Below are 21,950 nucleotides of genomic sequence, written 5' to 3'. Positions count from 1 at the left end.
ATGTCAAAATAAACATGGCACATGGCTTCTTAGGGAAAGCTGACGTGAAATTAAGGGAGAAAAGCCCCAGCCTGTTTTATCAAGATCCTTTGAACCAAATCCTACATTTGGTAATGTGTATTTTCCTAAGCCTTACCGATAACACTGTGTGTGGCCTTAGGGAGAGCACCCAGCAGCACGTTCCTGAATTTAAGCACTTGGCTTGTATCTACTCCTTCAAATGACTGTCTTTACCAGGCCAGCAGTCACACCGAAGCCCATGGGAACACTAACGCAGATAATCACACAGTGCCACAAGAGGTGCAGCAGAAGGAATTTGAGATGAAAATGAAAAGGTTTAGGCCAAATGGAAGTTAGTCCTTAAGTCACTGACGAGCTGTAGGCAGCGCACTTTGGGTGTAATGGGCAAAGCCTGCAGAGTGTGCTACGGCAATGGGAAGCTGTAAGGAAAAGACAATTAGACTTCCTTTGCTCTGCAGTGAGATCATCAGGAAGGTCACAGAATTTCAAACTAGAAAGTAAAGAGCAGCATCAGACCAGAGGTAACAGCTTGAGCTGATAAAAGACAAGCTGATTTCATTCCCAGGACTATTTAGAGATTGCATATTTCTAGGAATAGGCATTAAATCATGTATTTGAGTGCCAACAATATAATGTATTTCAAAGGAATTCTGACAACTTTGTCTTTTTGTTATATATCTTATTTTTGGAAATCAGCATTAGTTTAAAGGAACAACAAACCATTGCTGTAACGAGAGAAACTTTTCAGCTGCAATCACAGCAATTGCTACAGCTGAAAAAAATCTGTACTTCTGGGAGAGAAGACTCAGGCAGAGAACACCCTTTCATATGCAAACCATGCTATTTACTTGAGGAGAAGAAGTGACAGAGTACTGAACATCTGTCTGGACTACACCTTCCAGATTAGCTGAGCACGTATATGAAGGACAGGACCCTCTCCTACGTAGAAAAACTAGAATGAACCCTGCACTGGGTGATAAATCAGAGCTGGGCAACAAATAGCAAGACAAAGGAGCAAAGACCACCATTGCAGCCAGCTTCCAAAGGCAAATTTCAAGCACATCTTTCTCCTCTAAGCTTTCCATTAAGAAACAACCAGCCAGCTCTGGACTGAAGAGGAATGCTGGTGAGCGCCAGGGTGCTCAATGGGTGACTCTGGGGCAGAAACAATCCTGATGTTGGCAAGAATGTAGCAACAAAACAACTTTTAAAGCAAGACATCACCATGAAGTCCCAAACCCTGTTTTGAGACACTCAGACATCCAGAGTTCAAATACACTTAAACAGAGGGATTAATCCAAGAAATCTTGGAAAAATGTGTATCTGAAACCACAGCCAAACCCTTTCAGTGGCAGTGCCGGCCTGCAGCTGCCTCATGTAGTGCACGTATCAATTCAGTTCTGGGGTGAACAATAACACAAGGAGAACAGAGTTCAGCTGAGCAGCCCCCTGACAGATACGTCCCTCAAGGCCGAGATGCCGGCAGCTGCCACATGTGGTATTTTTGCCTTCTCGCAGAGTGAAGTCCTACAGCCAGCATTACCATTTTTTTGCTGCCCAGGTTCCTTCTTATGGCTCAGCTCTGTGTCTCTTTTCTGTCATGACAGCCAGGCAGGGATCATTCCCCATCAGCATCCACCATGACATTCCTACGCTGATCTTTCACCACAGATGGGTCACGTCAGCTCCCAGATACATCTCAGTTACAGAAGGCTGAATTGTGCTGGAGAACTATCCTTGTGTTTAAACCAGCAATTCTTTACACGTTACGGATATTTGCAAGATGGATTACTAATACCTGGAGATGATATTGCCACCTCACATTCCACCCTAATAGCTGCCTGCTTCAGATCAGCATCACTGCGAAATCATGGCATTGCTCAGTGCCACACATTTGCTTCTTTGCTACTGCTCTCATTTCATTCGCAGGTGTCTGGTAATAAATACAAACTGATTAGCGTGTTAAAATGCCCTGTTGCTGAAAATGGTTTCTTCAGTCAGGCAAGCCAGCTTGGCAGCTCCTCCAAGAGGAGCCTCGCACAGTGATGTGCTTGGTTAATTACCTCACATACACCTCAATCAGTGCCAGCCAACCTGCCGATTCACAGCCACAGCTATGGGGAGGATGCGCCCCCCACCACCTTCCTCTACACATCTGTGTGAGAAAGCCATGCACCTCTGAAGCCTCCTACTGCAGAAGCTGCTGACCCTGCCTTGCTCTCTGACAGTAACTGAGAGGAAATCTGGTTGCAAGGAAGCATATTTAGTACATAGAAATGGGAGAAACAGCACAGGAAACACAGATTGAACAGAAACCTCGCAATAATAAACTTCTGTGTTTTGATTATCCTTCAGGAGTAAAACAGGATGGCACACAGAATATAAGAATATAATATAAAGACATCTGCATTTGCTGGGTGTGTACAAAATAACACCCCAATGAGGGCATGTCCAGGGATGCACTCGGTTGCTGTCACTGTGCTAATTCTCCTGCTGCACTCCATTTCTATGAGAGCTGCTATCGTGCTAAAGAATATATGAGTAATTTCTGTATAAGATAAAATCAGATACAATTCTGAATTTGGTCTAGGATGAAAGACCAAATAGGAATCTACAACAGAAAGCGGACAAGCAGCTGCTGATCTCTTCATTAGCTGAAAAGCACAGAGAAGGTTCCACGTAAACTGCTTACAAGTGAAATTATGCAGCTACGTACAACTGCAAGTAAATAACAACGAGCTGGTCATTGGCACCTGAGTATAAATGGTGAGGACAGACCACATTCTTCCCTCTGAAATTACTGCCGAAGTGAAAGCACAGTAGTATTACTTTGAAAATCTTTACCACTCATTACGTTTTCCCCTGACAATTTAGGAAGCACATCCGTTATAATCAGTGCAAACCAAACGTTCTGACAATTGATGTGAACAATTCTAATGACTGGAAATAAATCAGAACAGCAGCAGATTTCTACGTTATGTGCATTATATATTTGGTTTCAAAGAGCCCATCCTTGATCAGATTTAGCCTGTAGTTCAGAAGATGTAAAGCTTTGCTCCCCGCCTTCTAAATTACCTTCGTACAGCACATTAAAAGCTGAGAAAAAAGGGCTGCTGCAGGTGGTCTAAGATGCGATCCTTAATAACAATGGGATAGAACAAGATAAGACCACTTCCTTGTTAATCAGCCTCAATTATCCTAATAGTTGAGCCAATTTGGTTGTAGGATAATTCTCTACACTGAAAACCACAAACCGGGGAGCGTGTTCAATGCTACAGAGCAAGGGCTGTGTGAGCACAGCACAGGAAGGCAGATTTTCTTCTCCTATTTCTGTTAATTCTTCCTTTGCAGCACAGCGAGGAACGCGTGGCTCTAAATACACGGCTTTGTAGGAACTAAATGTTTCGTTCTGAACAGTCCTTATAGTTCCGATACAAAAGCTGCTAACTTCTCATTGTCCCTTGTGCCCTTCAGAAGCATCTTAAATGGATTTAGATAAAAAAATAAATAAATCTAAAAGGTCCAAATTCAAATGAGATTATGGAAATAAATTACTGCTAAAGAAAATGGAGCGTCTTATCGTTCGTGTTCTTAAAAAGCTCATTAGAGCAGGCTTATTTCCAAAGAATGCATCCTGCCCTGAGCTAAATGCTAGCACTGGGATCGAATGGTACAGAACTCAGATCTAATTCTCAGTTGCATTAATGCACCATTTCTTTGCCCTAACAAGAGGAAAACTGCTTAAGGACTGTCGTTATGTCAGACTTCTGTGTCAGGGTTATCAACACAGAGATAACTGACCATTTTTCAACTTAGTTTCTGATGTAACACCGGTTCGTGGCATTGGAAATATCTCAATTCAAGTGATTTTAAAAGTCTCCTTGTGTGAAGTGCTGACTTTCATATCACGCCCATCAAACTGAGCACTATACAGTTTTCCTGAGCTTATCTCTAGAGAAGTTTGCATCCACCGCTTTGGCTCCATAGTTGGCACAGAGAAATAACTCATCCATCAAACTGGATGCTACTACAAATACACCGGTGGCATTCTTATGGCAGGTGATGGCAGATAACAAAGTAATAAAGCACACACACACAAAACCCACTGAAAAGAACAAACACATGCAACCTTGAAAATCGTGTCCGTACCATTTTAAGGTCTTCTCCCGGCCATCAGTTAACCCTCACTGCATTTTGCATCTTCAGATATTTGCTACTGCGCTTTGCTAAAACTAGTAAGGACCTCCTAAGATATTAACATGCACCTTAAAGTCTCGGGAAGAACAGTTTACTACAACAAAGCTCCCACCGAATGTGTTCGCACATGACAGAAAAGCAGGCCTTATCATCCTGTAGCCCACTGTTACAGGATTCCCTTGTTATGCATGCAGAGCTGTGAGTTACATCTTGAGCAACTGGATAATAGCTGCAGTAATTGCTGCTGTCCAAAAGATCTGAAAACCCTTAAACTGGAGAAACATAATTAATTAATTTCTTTATGCACTGCATTCCATGCCCAGTGAGTTTAGGAGTGCTACTACAGCTTGCACAATGCCAACAGGAGGGTGCTCTCCTGGGGTTGAACGGCTGGCGCTTCTTGTTCTGCATCTGGGAAGCTGAAAGCACACAGTCAAAGATAAACTGAAAAGATAATACAGGAAGCTTGGCTGCTTTGCCCATTTCAAAGCTGAAGAGCTTACAGTAGCTTGCTGTATTCCGTGCCATAAGATAAGAACTTCTACTGTCGTTATACATTTTAAACAGACATTTCTTACAGATGTGTTCGGAGACAGCTGCAGATGCAGAAATAATCATCATTATTCCCATTAGGCAACTTTTTCTTTATTGTCTGTTATCCTCCGATCCTTCTTTTATCTTCTTTCTTACAGATGTGATTGAGAGCCTACAGACCGCTAAAGTCTAAAATCAATCATAAGGAATTTTTGGCTATACATTATAAGACTGCTGCATTAATAAACTGCTTAACATTTCACGTATCTAAGCATAAGAGCTCACTGAAACAACTACTTGATAGAATTTTCTCTAGCACGACTATCTTCCACCACTTCTCAGTCTCTTCAGTCACCTGCATGACATTCAGTGCCCTGCTCTGGTTTACATCTGCTCCTGACCATCTGGACCAGTCAGAATGGTCTTTACCTGAGGTTAGAGCCCTCCCATCAGATTTCACAGCGGCTGGTAGCGCTCCTTAAGTTCACCTATAAGCCATTCTCCCATACAGCACACTTAGGAACCACGACCAGAAATACACAAATACCTTTTTGTTTGTTATGGGACCTTCACCACATCACACATGCATGGACTTCTCTTTCTTCCCAACTATTTTTCTACTATTCTAAAGTAGCAAATGATAATAAATACGACTTACGTAGTGCCCCTTCCTCATCCTGATCCTGATCTCAACTGGACACACTCAGTTTATCACGGTACAAATTAAAGTTAACTAGCAATAATTAAATTGTATGATTTCCTAATTCTGTCATGAGCAAATCATAAATAATTTAAATAGTGTATTAATAATGCATAAACTTGTGGGGGCTCACACAACAGCTATGAAAAATAATCATCATCTATTCACTTACATGTCCTGTAGTCATGCCTACAGAATTTTAATGGACAGAATTCAAATACAAGCCTTATCAAAATGCAAACTCTAAATTAGTTTTGGGTATAAGCATCTTAGCTTAACATTACGGTCCCCCATGCATTTCTGCCTATGCTTATTTCAGTGACTTTAATCGTTACAAAATAAGTCAGAGTTGCAAAATAAGGTGTTCAGTACTTCTTAACATCAGGCACCGCCAGGTTCCTTATATGTAGCTGACGGTACTAAATCAGCTCTTTGGTTAAGAGACAGAAATGAAGGAAAACGGCACATCTATTTCATTTTCTCGAAGAAAAACTTCAAAATTGCTCTGACTTTCAGAAAAATGAAATGAGAAAAGAAGGAAAGGGATAGAAGAATCCTCAAACAGCTTTTGGGGTTTGTTTTAAGACTTTTTTAAGACTTTTTTGCTTTTGTTTTGTTTTTTGTTTTTCCAGAAAATGATCAAAATGTTTAAATATATGTAGTTATAGAAAACGAGGACCTTATAAGAATGCTTTCAATACAAAACTCATATATTTAAATATAGTGCCGCGCAATCTGAGCACACAGAAGTCTAATATATAACCACACGTATCCAAGTCTAAGATTTAAACAACAGGAAGGAGGTTTGGGTAACACCCTGCTAAAGGACTGACAGGGTGAAACCAGGGCTGTGAAAATCAGATGCCGTATTCTCAGGTTAGGAAGCCATGACACAAATGTGTTGCTACATGAACCCAGAAGTCTGCTAAAGGGAGGACTGTTGGACTAGTTGATCTTATAGGTCCTTTCCAACCTTGTGATTCTATGAGTTCTATGAGTTCTATGAGTCTACTTTGAAGAAGGTTTGAAGATGCACAATCCAGTGATACCTACAGCACAGAAAGACGATTCTAAGATGGAGAATCAAATGCCAGTATTTACAATAAATAAACAAGAGTACAATCTGGTAATTATTTATGGATGGATTCTTTAAAGATACTTTTCCCTGTAGACACAGATATGTTTTGGTTTCTTTAAAGCACAGGCATTCTGAACAGCTTTATCCCAGTCGTATGACTCGCTTATTAGCCTGATGTGTTGATATTCAGCTGCAGAAAACACTTCTCCAAAATATCAGAGAAAGCTTCACTGACAATGGATGTCATACAAGATCAACATTTCAGAAGGGTAACAAGAAGCAAAGCCCACATCTGCTAAATGCTTTCCTGAGAAGACAAAATAACATATTTTTGCAAGCTTAAAAATATAGAAGTATATGTATACAAACATTGGTTTTGTCCCATTTATTGACACATCCTGCCACTTTCTGCACCTGCAAGAAATTGTGCCTGCTGGTCCACCAGGATTTTACCACTCACCACAGAGCTCTGCTTGTCCATGTCCTTGAACAATTTTACTAATCCTAACTTTTATTGCTACATTAAGACAGATCCCACTGCTCCTTGCAGCTTCCAAACTAATGATGGGCATGAGGACTTCAACCACTTCATAAACATAGATGTGCTCCAGCAAAGTTATGAACCTATGGGGATACCACCACTTCCCAATGCTGGACCACCCTCTCCATTAAGAAATTCATCCTAACCTCCCCTTGGTGTAAGTTGAGACTGTTTCCTCACGTCCTATCAGACACTCACCTCACTATAACCTCCTTTCAGGCGGTTGCAGAAAGCAATGAAATCTTCCCTCACCCACTTTTTCTCCAGACTAAACAACTCCAGTTCCCCCAGCTGCTCCTCAGAACTCTTATTTTCTAGTCACTTCATCAGCTTGAGCAACTCTCGATAATTTCTGCTTTCTGCTTCCAGAAGTCAAAGCATTCAGTCTTTCCAATTGTATCACTTTGTATCATTAATATTTAATAATTAATTATGGAAATAAATTGGTCTGAGGATAAGGATGTCAAATACAGCACTTTAGAATTGCATGTGAATTTACTATCAAATAAATCTCAACACAATGTTTAACCTCATTATTTTTTTAATCAGATTTTACATTTAATTAACTAAATAATTAGCATTTTAAAGTTCTTCTGGTTACAAGACAAATATGAACAGGCTGCGTATTTGCTGCAGAAACATTGGTTCCCTCAGTGGCAGCCAGCAGCCCCTTTCTCATTTCCTATGAAGTCAGGCTGCCTTGGTGACCTGTGCTGTAAGGGCTGAGAGCAGCTCAGATTTTTGCAGAGAGGAGGGAGACAAGAAGGGTTTTTGATCTCTGCTCACAAACGTTATATTTTAATTTCAATAAAAATATCAAAAGCAATGAAAATATTCTCTTAGAACTTTTCCTTTAAAATAGTAACAGAATAGTGTGCAAGAATTGCTGGCAGGATGGAGTAAAGTCTATTCTATAAAATACAGGCTACGTCAGCTGCAAAGAAGGAACTATATGGGCTGGTGTCTTTTACTCCATTAGCCAAGGAACTACAAGAGAGATGGAGGTTAACAGCTTAGACGTCGAAAGTTGAGTGAGATAAATTCTACCCATACTTCTTGGTCTTACACTTAGAAGTAACCTTCATTCATGCACTGTGTTGTTCGCAGACAGTAGTATAGCCCAAATGAATGCCATCAACACCTCAAAGGCATCGCTTCAGTTAGAGCTGTCAAAGGTAATACTAAGACCAAAGAGACAGAAAGCCAGGATGCTGTTGACTTAGGGCGATGGTGACTTAGCAGAGATACTGACTGCAAGCTCACCTCCAAATGGAATAGGTTTTACTGCAGTGTTATCATTTTGTTTTCCCATATGCTTCCAAACGCTCCGTAAAGTAATTAAAAATAAATAAATAAATAAATGTATTGTTTCTGGTTAGTTACCAAGTTTGTAGAGAATGGCATGACTTTGTAGTTAAATGTAATATAAAAAAACACTAATTAATCTGAGCCCACAGATGGGAAACGCTGAGCTATGGACGTGGCACTGAATGGCAAGCATTACAGATTCAATTCTTCATCCAAAGGAAATATCTTCAAAGTTTCAGCCAGGTGAACTGCAGCACAAGTGCTGGGCGGGCGGCCCTGTGCCAGCCCTGCTGCTGCAGGCACACCGCTGCAATCCCAACAACACCGCGTCCTGCCCACGCTGCCCAGCTGTCACTGCACCTCATAGCCTGCAGAAGTGACCCTGCACAGAAAATGCTTTTCCAAAGGGCTGGTAAAACCTCGGACTCACATTCAGATTTCAACTGGAAGATAAGACAGAATGAATTTTTGTCTGTCTGAAGTTTCTTTGCTCTTCTCTTGAATGTCAGCTGAGGAAAACGAGGGACAAAGAGCTCAAAATACATTATCAGTACTATCTGTATGAACATGCCTTTTTTAGCACCTTCCTTCTCTATTTCATTTCTAGCTACTGACATATACGTAGATACATCATATGTTAATCGTTCTAATAATGATGTTTTATCCAACTCCCAGCCAAAGCACTGAGCTGTTACACTCAATTTCTGTAACTGTAATTTAGGCAGAGATATTACAATTTAACTATCAGCATCAATGTCTGCCATTACAATCAAAATCCATCTAAATCTGAGACTCGTGGTTCATTTTCTGAAACACATGACAGAAGAAGAAGCTTTTCCCTGATTCCAGTAGGTGGCAATGTCTTTGCCCTAAAGAGAAAATGCAGCTTCAGAAGGTAAAAGCATCAGCACGTCCTTTCCTCACAAGACATGGGGAGGGTCTCCATGATATTCACAGAGTTCTAAGAACGACCCCTCAGCTTTCAGTCCTGGTAAATGCCCTGGAAATCATTAATTTGGGGACTGCAAATTGAGCCCCAAGGAGGTTTAAAAAATGCTCGAAGACCACTTTTAGAAAGCAATAATTTCACCCTGGATTTGTGAGAGCAACCAGTCAGCATACAGCGTCATTGTGCTTTGACATGAGTGCAGGCACAGCACCTGTGGCAAACGTGGGGAATCTTATAAAATACACAGATGATGGAAGGTTACATTATCTCCAGCTTATGATATTAATAAGCGTCACATACCAAGGCCTTCATTATTACATGAAACTCAAAGCAGTGCCCCGGTTCAGCAGCACACCCCGTGCCCTCACAGGCTGCCCGCTTCTGAGCTGCATTAACAGGAACATTGGGTTAAAATAAGGTTATGGCTTTAAATCAAATGAATCGATAATTCTAGCTCGCCTTGCGCTGCTGAAGGACTGATGTTACTGTCTCCGTCCTCAAGGAAATGGGCCACACACGCGGACAGTGCGCATAATAATTTATACAGATTAAACTCATTAATCACACGGAATTATTCCACAGTTCTAATGCAGAAATGTGCTCATTTATTTTCGCTCCAGAAGAAAACGTAACGAAAAACAAGGAAACAAATCCTCTGAAAAAGCTTTCATTCTTTTAGGAAGGGAAGATATCGCTATTTCAGTCTATCAAGTGATGTCATTACTGAAGAATTACTTATTATGGGGACAAAAATGTGGGTAAAATATGGGCTACAGATGCTGGTAAAGATACAAACTCCTGCAAGGAGAGCTGGGTTTGACTCTGCTAAATGTTCTTTATCAATACAAACCCCCAGGAACATCCATCTTTAGAAGACTTTTCCAAGGGAACGGGAAGGGAAATTTCAATGTATTGATTCCTTGCAGAGTGTAAGAACCTAAAAAATCTGCTGAGACACTTTTCACCAAGGACTGTTATTTCAATCCGAAATTCAGAATCAAGAGTGAATTATACATGAAAAACCTCTACCGACACTTCTCCTTTCTCGGAAATCAAAATGCATGCGCTTCAAAACAGGAAGCAATCCCTGTTGTACCGGCTCCCAGGGAATGGGGAAATTCCCAGCCCACTCCCAGCAGCAGCTCCTGCCGCGCTCCCTGGAGAGGCAGGAGGGAGAGGCAGAGGCTTTCCCATCTGCCCCTAAAAAGACGAGCAGCTGAAGAAGCTAATTAGCAGCGGCCTTCTATGGGCGCTGAAAGACTCCTCTCTGTGATGCACATTTAGTGAGAATGAGGAAGCAGCTGCAGGAGTTGTCCACCCACACTAAGCACCTTGACAAGAGACAGGCAATTCTCTCCTATGTGTTGGCATTCTTTTTCTTTCCTTTCCTAGCTAACTCCTTTGTGAACCAAAAGCTTTTTAAGTGGGAAACGATTATTTTCCTCTAGTCCCATCCCAGCTAACATTTCTCCACTGAAATAACCATAACGCATCTTTTCATGACATCAGACAGCATTTGGGAATGCTTTAGCTCAAGGACCACCTTTGCTTTTCTATTCCAGCTACCTCAGTGCTGTACCATTTAAAGGAGCTGTTACAGCAGCTATCCCAAACAGATGTCAGGATCTGTCTCTTCATTATTCTCTTTCAGAATGCCTTTATGAATAGTAACGCAGTCTAAAATCAGGAAGAGGGGTTCATCATCACGGAGCAATATACGTGAGCAGGTAGAGAACAAATGTACAAATGACGTTTCAAACTAAGCAGACCTGCTTATAAATCCCACTTTGTGCTGGATGCCTCCAACAAACACGTTGTCTTCAGCATATCAACTAAACATTCCCAGGATCTGAACACATTCACTTCACAACAGAACCAACCAGGCATACGTTTTGTCCTCCTTTCATCCAGAACTCACCATTGGTTGAGTAGATGTAATGAGTTAGAGCTATAGTAATACAGCTCCAGTAAATACTGCTCTAATAAAATAGTAATTCCCAACTAATTAAGGGATCATAAACAGTTTCAGTTTAGATTACCATGTTGCTCTGCTTATTATTTTAGACCTAAGATACAGATACAATATGTAAAGAACATTAACTGTTCAGGCATTAGATTCCGTCAGAAATCATAAAATAAAGCTATAACAAATGTTTTCCCACCCTGCCCGTTAAAAAGAATCATTAAGAGACTATATTTTCCATTGGGGTTTCAACAAAATTGCGCCTCCATTTAAATTAAGTACCGTATTTTTAAAAGTTTAAAGAGATCTGATTAAAGCGATCAGGCCCACCATGTAATAATTCTGTTTTAAGAGACCTAGAAAGCACGACGTCTCATAGGGCTTGAGGGGGAGAAAGTGGCTGTAAGGATCAGAACATTAAAACTGCACTCACTTTGCTACTTACTCCTGCGTCACCAAGAGCACAGGCTTCATCTGTGGCTGACACGATACTCTCTGCATCACTCTGTCCTTCTGTTCTTCCTACTTGCCCTTACTCATCAGCATTAAAATATGCACACAGGACTTCTGAAGTTCGTCCTCCACCTCCCCAGCTCTCAAGAATCACACCTCTGTGTACCACGGTGATTATGCTCACATCCACCTCTCAGGAAAGACCCAGTTCTTAGATTTTATGCTGACAAGGACTCGAATCAATTTCAGAGCTCTCATTCATTTCTGTTTCCACACACCTCACTACGTTATATTAGATGTTATTAAGCTGAAGGATGTCCTCCTAATCAAAGAGGACAGGGAGCACTGTGAGCTCCCTGCTGGTCCAGGTTTCCATCCTCATGGGCGAGTGGTGAATGCAATCAGAATTAAATTGTATTTGAAACTGCAGATATTTTGTTTCTCTTTCCTAAATGATAACTGGAGGGAGAGGGGAGATTCTGTGTTATGGTTCCCAGTGTAGTCATAAATATTCCAATTCAGTAAACAATTAGCATAGTTTAGAAAGAAATTTTGCTATGAATAACAGCAACTCTTCTGAGTGGTGCTTATGTGTGCACAGATGTACATGTTCTGTAGATCTAGCCAGCCTGCTATACAAACTTATTCTCTCTGTTACACTTCTGCTTCACAAATGTGAGAACTACAGTTCCGCGCATCATCTTTATCAACCAGAATACTTAGTAAAAGAAATACCATTTTATCTTCTAATTGCTGGTGAATTTAGTACCATTCTCCCATAGAAGTCCTTCTAGAAAGATTCTGGATGATGATTTCAGTAATAAACTGCCTACATTGTGGAACAAGCAGTGTCTACATATGGACAGTTGAAGTCTTCATCCTTGGAGTGCAGCCTGGTGCCAGCCTGCCAGTGGGCACAGGGCAGGCTTTGTATCTCTGTCCTGCCATGCACTGAATACAGGTTCTCAAGCTTCAACGACAGGAGGACAAACATATTTTTTGGTACTAATAAAGTAATCACAGCAACTTTTACACATGTACTTGGCACTGCAACAGCATCTTCAAAGGGAGTGACTTGCAAAACAAACATAAGGAACTTATTTCTGGCTCTACTTATAAGCAGCAAACAGAACCCAACATTTCCAGAAAAAACTAACATCTCGACCAAGAAAAAAGCATTCTAGTAACTTCTAACAGCTTCATTTGCTATGGATTAGACAGCAGGAAGCACAGCGTGGATTTAAAGTTCTCTGGAATATTTATAAGGCTGTGAAAGACACTGGTACATCCCCCACTGGACATAAACCAGGCCATTGTCTGAGAACCCAGCTAACAAACTTCTTTTTAAATGCTGGAATCTATTTAGCATCCAAGCTCAGATGCTGAGGCTGCGAGGCACATTCCTGTGGTGGGAAGTATCTTGGGAGAGAGAGTTCAGTGGCTGATGGATCTACAGTGTGTGATTTAAACCCAGCTTTCCGTGGAACTCTAAGCAACAGTAACACAAACTCATGGACACAAGCAGCAGGCACAGACAGAAATGTAGTATCATGTACTTTCAACATGAAAGGGAAGAGCTCAAGAGAGCTGCAGCCATCAGACAGCAAATGGCTTTGCAAAAGCAGAGCTCTGCTTCCTTCCACCTTCATACCAAATGCCCCTGGAAAGCAGAATGCTGCTTTATATTTACAGAAACACAAGGTTTGTTGGTTCCCCATGCATTAATAACAATTGTGTATGTCTTTTTTATCTCTTGAGATGACATAACTGTCTGTTTCTCTGCCTACTGAAGCATGTAAACTTTTGCCCTAACTCTGAGTTATGAATATTCTGTGAATGTTCTATTGGGCTGCTGGAAGTCTAAATCTACTAGTGATTGTAGCCATGTTTGTTGAATAAAACCAGCTTACTGCAGTTTATAGAGCTGCTATTCCATTAAGGGAAGGGACCCATCCTGCATCCTCACCCTCAGCGCTGGGAGCAGTTTTGAGCAGCACAATTTCAGAACATAGAACTATTAGAAAGCATACAAAGGACAGCAACAAAGATGAGGAAGGGCTATAGTGCTTGAGGAGCAGCTGAGGTCCCTGTGTTTGCTCAGCACAGAGCAGAGGAGCTGAGCGGAGGCCTGATGGTGGCTGCAGCTCCTCACAGGGAGCGGAGGGCAGCGCAATGGGGAAGGGTCTGCACCAGAGGGTGGTGGGCACGGAACAGGCTGCTCAGGGCACGGCTCCGAGCTGCTGGAGTTCATCTATTAAGAGTTTAGTGCACTCAGAAATACGGTTTGATTTTTGGGTGGTGCTGTGTGGAGCCAGGAGCTGGACTCAACAATCCTTGTGGGTCAGTTCCAACTCATAATGTTCTGTGATTCTATGATTCTCCATCAGCCATTAAACTCCTGTGGCAGGAAGATATTCCCTAATGAAGTTAAAAATGGCAGAAGAAAGCAAATCACTTAGCTCTTCTCCTTTATAGATTTCTGCTACCAGTCGTCCTCCTCAGGGGACTGTGGAGACTTGCCAGCTAATTCTGTGGACAGAATGGCTTCTAGACTTGCCTCTGATCTACAAATGATGCTGTTATTTCTTCATTATTGTCTACTGTATAAAATCAGCATCTTTCTCCCCAGAGGGAGATTGCTTAGAGTTGCTCATGAGAGACACTTAGCTCACAGGGGTGGGCCTGCTTGGGGCCAGCAATATTCTTGTGTCAGGGTTAATGTCACGTCAAGGCACTATTAGTACCTCCCTTCCTTTCACAGTTATTCGTTCAACTATAGGAATACTAACGCAATATAAAGTTTCTTCCAGAGCACTGTTGGCTGGCCTTTGGGGTTACTGTAATTACACAGAGATATTTCAAGGTTTCTGAGAGCACTGGGGTAGTAATTGCAGTTATGGGGAAGGAGAAGGTCTTCAGTTACACTACAGAAGCACAGAATTGAAAGCAGCTGCCTCCACATTCAGCTCTGACTAAATACTGACTGCCCAGGACCTTTGCCATGCCACCTGAGCTGCGTACTGGAGTTTTCCCATTGCATTCCCATCTGTAAAACTGAGATAATGCTTTTTATCAGCTTTGTGGGGATTTGGTAATTCAGCGTTCATGAAGAGAACAGAACTGCCACCTACAAAACTTTCACGGGCCTTGGGAAACAGTATTCTTGCAGAGAACCCTCAAAATGCACTGCGAAAGAAGACACAACTCTTCTTCTTTTGTTATAAAATGAATAATTTAAGAATATTCTCACTTGCTGTCTTGAAACCACCTTTTACATGTCCCTGGGCAGAGCTGGAGGCAGCACAGTTTGCACGCCAGCTGCTGTTTGTTAACCGGTTCAGTAACACTGTGGGCTGTGAGGCAGTGGCTCTGCCAGCATGGTAGACATGATGCTCCTCTGCGTGTTATCCCAGTATTAGAGTCAGGCTTATGCAACTGATTAATAACAAAAACAACCTATTTTCTTTGCCTTACGTATATGATCCTGCAAGTGTACCCACTGTACATTACCTGTGCTGCTCTGAGGCTGGACTTGGATTTGGTCTAAATTATTCTTGCACTATTTCCATGGCATTCTCCCTCTCCAGAGGCCACTGCTGGCTGCAAAGTTCCCGATATTCAAAAGAACCAAAATGCTATATTCTTCTAGAAAAAACATTTGGATGGTTTAATTGTCTGCCTAGGTTCCTATGACAACCACAGCAACACAAACAGCCTTCCTGGCAACCACAGGAGACCAAAATCTCTGCTCTCTCCCCTCCCTTCCCTATAACTCCTCAATTTAGAACACACTGTAACTGAATAAATATGATTAGCAAAAAAAAAAACAACAAAACAAGGTGGTGTCTAGTATACAAAGCTCGCAAAGGGGAAACCTCTTGTAAATGAAAATGCATTACTGTATTTTAAGATAACAGTCAAAACATTGCCTGTTATGTCAGTGTTATCAAAGCACCTTGGGATCAACTGTGAAGAGCAGTGCAGAGCTATAAACATACAAACAGGAGGGGTTTCTCTGCCAGTTCATGAGGTTGTGGCGAGCTGTAAAAGACGTATGACAAGATCTCTCCTGGTGCCTCATAGCACCGCTCACCTGGCTGGCAGGCTATGCATCACAAATAGATACATGAGGCAGAGCTGCTGGGTTTATGATGGCCGCAGAGAGATGTGGCTGCATTCACATCACGTGATGTGACCGCATGAACCCCTCCATGTCTGCAGCTCACATCTTTCCAGAAGGAAAAGCATGCGGAAGACAAGCTCAGAAACACTGCTTGGCACCATCAATGCAAGCACAGCAGAAGCCATTTCTCTGAAGCTCCAGCATCACGGAAGATGGCCAGCACTGCTGCCCAAGCAAGCTGAGGTCCAGCAGATCCCAGACAGTATAGCCTGTGTATTCCTTCTCCCCTAAGCAATATTTCTGGCCAAAAAAATGGCCAAAATTAATTCAGGAAGTTTTAAAAACCTTAAGCCCATTCAGCCAGTACTGGATGGCGTTAAACCATCACAGCACACGGGAGTTACAAAGAGGCCGTGTGTGACACTCACGTTTGGTGGATGCTCACAACTCACAAAATCATCTTGCAAGCCACTAAACTATTTTCTCATTGTAAAAATACCATATATTTTTACAATCCTTGTTGCTGTAGATCTAGCTTGTGACAACATAACTTTATAAACAAAAAGACTGCAGTTCCCAGCATGAGCACAGCTGTAACTCCTTCACCAGTGTGGTTGGTCTCCTTTAGGCACCCCATCCATACCCTGGTGGAATGATACAGATGGCTGCCATGCTGAACAACTGGAAATGTAACTATACAGCTTTCACCACAGCAATCCTCTTGGTTGGAGAGGAAATCCTCTCTGTGGGACCAGTTTTGCTGTGAAGCAGCCTCAGCATTTGAGGATCCAGAGGTAAGAAGTCAATGATGTGAACCCTCAGAAGCCAAAATTCTGTAGTCATTCCCTCCAAACCATTATGCAGAATGTATGTGCGAGGAGGAGGGGAGATGCACGCCAGTCCCTCAGGATGTGTAACAGAAGGCAGCACCTGGCAGTCTGCAGCTCGAATGACCAGATTGTAGAAAACTTCCTGATTATGCAGACCAGGTGGAGACAAGATTAGAACTTAATGAATTAAACACCAGACATGGGGATGCACACATACCCATTGGAAAAAGAAATGCAGTTATTTCATTGGATTTCTTAGGGCAGGAAATTCATTCTAATGAACATCAATATAGCAAATTTAAAACTAGAGGTTTTGCTTTAAAGACTTTGAACAGGCTCATTACGTACAATATATAAATATTGTATTCTGCACTTTGAACTTGAAATATTTCTTGTTTCTTGTCTAATTTGCTCCAGTAGGCCGTACAACAAGGAGTGCTCTGTGAGACTAAATCACGAACGTAAAAGGATTACTGATACCTACATTTTCCATATGCTATACAATAAGACTACCTAATAAATAAAGTTTATCTACCAACTATACATTACAAATTTATGTTTGCATTCGTGTCTTTTATGTGCTTTTATGATTTCGCAAAGTAAAGAATAGTATTTAAAATTACAATATATATGAGATGTATGTTGACAGAATATGAAGGCCTCTTTCTGCATCTGGAATGAGCCACTAGGCATAACTTCCTAGTAGCACTGAAATCAAAAGGAGGACAGCTTTAGAGTCATTTTAAACCAGTGATTTTGCAATTAGCTGATAGCTTCATATCTTCCAGACTCTGCCCAGTACGTCTGGCTCCCCCCTCACACACTGGGATTTAACTTCTGAGAAATACATGCAAAGAAAAAAAGAGCAAACCTCCACACAAAGTTCTGCATATTTCTCAAGTATGTTTATGGTGTGCAGGCGGCATAGATAAGCTATAGCAAGAAGGTATTATCAGCAGCAATTACACACTTATCAGCAATAATTATGTGATTCTCTTGTGCTGTGGAACTATTCTTCATTATAAGCCTAGCCCTGATAGTTTTAGAAGTGTAGATAAAGCCCTTCCATGACTTTATTCCATCTCTTTAAGTCATTCCTTAACAACAGTCAATACTTCAGCAAATTTGGGGAGTGCTGTGATTTCACCAGGAATCTTTGTGCTGCTTAAGAAAAAGAGGTGTGATGTATTTTGCACATCAGCGGGTATTTTGCAGTTGCACTGGGACTTCTCAGTGAACTCTCACATTTTTACACGGTAAGTGCAATGTACATTGTGTGCCCTGGTGGCGCAGTGGTATAAGCTGCTGCTTGCAACACCGGTGGCCTGGGGTTTGAATCCCCCCTGTGGTGCAGGGGGTAGAAGTGCCACTTCGCTACACAGAGGGCTCGAAACCCAGGAGTTGGACTCAATGATCTCTAAGGTCCCTTCCAACTCGCATGATACTGTGATACTGTGTGTGTGATACATCATGTTGCCCGTGCTAAGTACAGGAACATAGAAATGCAGCTGCAAACCAAACCATGCTTTTGGCAATTTGAACTTTTCAGACTTCTACCATTCTGGATTCTCCAGCAGGAAGGTTTCCTCATTAGGCCACTAATGAAAATGTTTCTTAATCAATGTATTTAAAAAGAAAATGAGTTCAGGGGGCAAAAATGAGTATTTAGGGAACGTGCCGCCTTGAACAAATGAAGACCTCTGGGGAAAGTTAATTTAACTAATTGCTGATATACTTTTACTGTGGCAAAAGTGGCAGAACATGCATAACCCACTAGGATAAAAGCTTTTATTTAGGATGTTAGAATGTAATTGCCCATTTATTTACAATGCTGTCTTTTTTCTTTCAGAAGATCCTAGAGTAAGATTCTATGTAAAAGCAGAAGTGTTCTCCATAGCACAAAATATACCATCGGTACAGCATAAGGCCAGAAAATCTTGAAAAGTGACATACCTGCCCCAAGCAGCTTTCATGGTAGAATGTTTATCAACAGGGATGCATGAGGACTCAACAACACTTGATTGATTCAGTTTGTAGCAGAGACCACAGTCCGGATCTAACATACATCCATTACAGTAACTGAAAGAGAAAGAAAGTAAGAAATACTTAAGCAACACTTTATTTACTTGTAAATGTCAAAGCCAACAGCGTCATCTAATCATTCTTGGGATGCACATAATCAATTTGTCAGTCCTGAAGACAAGATAATAGAAAGAACCCAAAAGAGAATACAAATAACTTTGTCCTTCGTCTGCATGACATTTCAGCAAAGGGCAAATCATGAGCCCTGTGAATCTTGATTGGGATTAAGGAGAATTCTCCTATGAAATCAATTTTGAATTTAAAAACAAAGGCAGATTGTGGTTGAAGAGAAAGAATTGTGTATCATACAACTGATAACCAAACCAGGATTTGGGCACATACGGATTTGGGAGTAAGTCTGAAATTATGTCTCCATGTGAGAACTCAGGCAATGAGTTCCTAGGCAGAGTCAGTGTTGGTGGAGCCAATTCATATAGAGGCATACATTGCTCCAGAATATCCCATCTGCCCCTCAATGTGGTGAGAGTGCTCTTTCGATCATTCCTGTGTATCATATTTGCCGGCTCCATAAATATGTCTCAGATTTCCTTGTGATTCTTATTGAGTAAGAAATGCTCACATTGAGGCCAAGTTTGGTCAGTGCATTCTAGAGAGTGATTCAGCTGACAAGGCTGCAAACTTCTCCAGACTCTTTATCATAGCAACGGCTCAGTGAACGAAGAAATAGTCTTCTAAAACTACTACACTGTAATTAGCAAATGTAAAAGTAACTGGATAACCAAGTTCCAAAAACTAAATCAACAAAGTAGATTATAAGGATTTTAAAAATTCAGAAGCCCATTTACCACTGAGTTACTCTAACTTTCCTTACTAGGATGTTTCTAAAAGTGGTATACTATTACTATTTACTATTTACTATTACTATTTACAATTACATCAGCTCTTAGCAGTAAAGATTTCGTTCTTCTCTTGCAGACACAGATAAAAAGAATACAGCTCTGCAATTATCAGCCATGAAAGGAACGCTTCAATATTACATTAGATAAACTTAGTTGCGTTTAGTTAATTACTGTTACATTAATCATAGCAATGGACAGCAATCAGAACAGAACAGAAGGCAGCAGATTTATATATTTTTAGATAACACATTCTATATTTTTTATAAATAATGAATATTCAGGGATATAATATCACTTACAAAATAACTACAACATTATAGCACTACTAATGAAAAAATGACATGCAGTGATGTCAAACAGGATGCTAATATAAGATTTTCACACCACAGAACACCATTCACCCCAGATATGCTGTATACCAAAGTAATTTTTAACAAAATGAATTTCTAAAAGACTCCTGTTCCATACTCAGCCAGGCTTGCTGCCTACAAATACTGTGTGCTGTCCAATGCAGTGGTGGATTTTCAAGTCATATACACACAAATTGTATTAACGTGAACATTAGATGGAAAATACGACACATTTAAGCATCAGTTATAGGCAGGAGTTCTCTCAGAAGCATTACAGGACTGAAGGTTCTCTAGATTTATTTTTCATAGGTTTTACTTCAAGCAGAAATACAGCCAAGTACACAGCATCAGCACAAGAGTGCCTAGGAACAACAGTGAGACACAACACTGGGTATCATCCCTGTGGTGCTCCCTGTGAAGGATGGAACAGGGGTGGAACACCGCATCATTTACCTCAGCATCCTCACAAAAATCCACACGTTACATGAATGACAAAACTAAACTCTTCATTCTGTCCTACTGAGCTGGCTCTACAGATAATTCCGTACGCCTGCATACAGAGTTGGGTATAGGTAACTCATCAGTCATGAGGTAGAACGTATCTCATTAATTTATCCACTGGTCCAGAAAAAATGAAAGATTTGATTATTAATTTCAGTTCCTGACTACAGGTCTGTTGGTTCAGCTGTCCTCAGGCTTTCTGAGTGTGCATAACTGTGTCTTGTAGTTGGCGTTCAACATGACAAAGGCTGCTTGATTTCAAGTGATGTCAAAAGTCAAAGATTATTGTTACTCATAACAGATTAACACTCCACAAATTAAAGTAGACATCAAATATGTACTAGTTTCAGGCTTATGCTCTTCTTCATTTCAGCCCTATTATTGTTTGCTAAATAGAAATATTTAAACAATTTGAACTCGAGCCCATATTTTTGCATACATGCTCACAGTGATGCAGAGAAATCAGGAAGCACAATGAACCAGGAAAAGAAATGTACAATATAATGCTTACTGACATCTTACTATCGACTACAGATCTTCTCCCTGTCCTCAGATGTACCTTCTTATCAGCCCTACACAGATATACCCAACTGTATGTCAGAATAATGGAACAGAAAATAGAAATACTGCCATTTATTCAAATACACACTGCAGTCCAGCTTTGGCATTGAAAGCTTCATACAAGAATACACCAGGATGTCTATGTTAAGAAGGATATTTGCATCCAATTATAAAAGGGAAATGAGTTTCTTGTACTTTATCAGGACACATTGATTTCCATGTTAAGGTTATGAGGTGGAGTCCTGGAAACAGCAGAAATTTCCCAGACAGAATGTTCTCAGTGAGACTGTCAATTTGTCAGGACTGAAATATCTGGCACAGATTATTTGATTTTGATGAAGCCAGGAAGGCTCTGCAGTGCTCCTAGTGCCCTCACAGCTGGATCCTAGGCAACCCAACAAGAAGGCAAGACTTCAGGTGCTTCAGCCAAGTTACAATGACTAGAGAACCGGGAAAGCAAGGCTCCAGAAGTTCCAGCTTCTTTGCAGCTCAGTTCAATGAAGCCCCCCAACTCTCAGCATCCTGGCTCTCAGTTTATTGGGAAGAGCCAAGGAATGGGATTTCAGGAATACTGCCTCATTGTCAAAGCACATTTACTGACAAGCTGATGGACAGTTAGGAGACTGCCTGTCCCCAGAGTTGCGATTCCCCACTCTGCAGAGACAACTCAGCGGAGGCTTCTCAAGCTCTTATATTCTTTTCATCTGACCAAGTGGGAATATCTGAAGCTTTGAAAGCCTGACAGCACTAGCTTTGAGATCCCTGGCTAGCAGTTTCTTGTCAGCCTGAGCACACAAGCTTTCAGGATGCAGCCTGTCCTATTAACATTTTTTGCCGAGGTTACAAGTTGATCCCAAAGATGACGATTCCTTCCTCTTTCAGAGAGGATTTGAAGTATT

At 41.2% G+C, this 21,950-nt stretch overlaps 1 protein-coding gene across 1 annotated transcript in view; it reads right to left on the bottom strand.

Annotated features, from left to right (window-relative positions):
* SLC2A13 (solute carrier family 2 member 13) overlaps positions 1 to 21,950 on the bottom strand; it is a 130,659-nt gene that overhangs the window by 7,848 nt on the left and 100,861 nt on the right. The window contains exon 7 of the mRNA XM_072329313.1: positions 18,651 to 18,776. Within this exon, the coding sequence (XP_072185414.1) occupies positions 18,651 to 18,776 (126 nt within the window). The remainder of the gene's footprint in view (positions 1 to 18,650; positions 18,777 to 21,950) is intronic.

This window comes from Excalfactoria chinensis, chromosome 1, assembly GCF_039878825.1.
Source record: "Excalfactoria chinensis isolate bCotChi1 chromosome 1, bCotChi1.hap2, whole genome shotgun sequence".
In the NCBI taxonomy this organism is placed as follows: domain Eukaryota; kingdom Metazoa; phylum Chordata; class Aves; order Galliformes; family Phasianidae; genus Excalfactoria; species Excalfactoria chinensis.
Note: the sequence above shows the minus strand (reverse complement) of the source record. Positions and strands in the feature narration are given on the sequence as shown.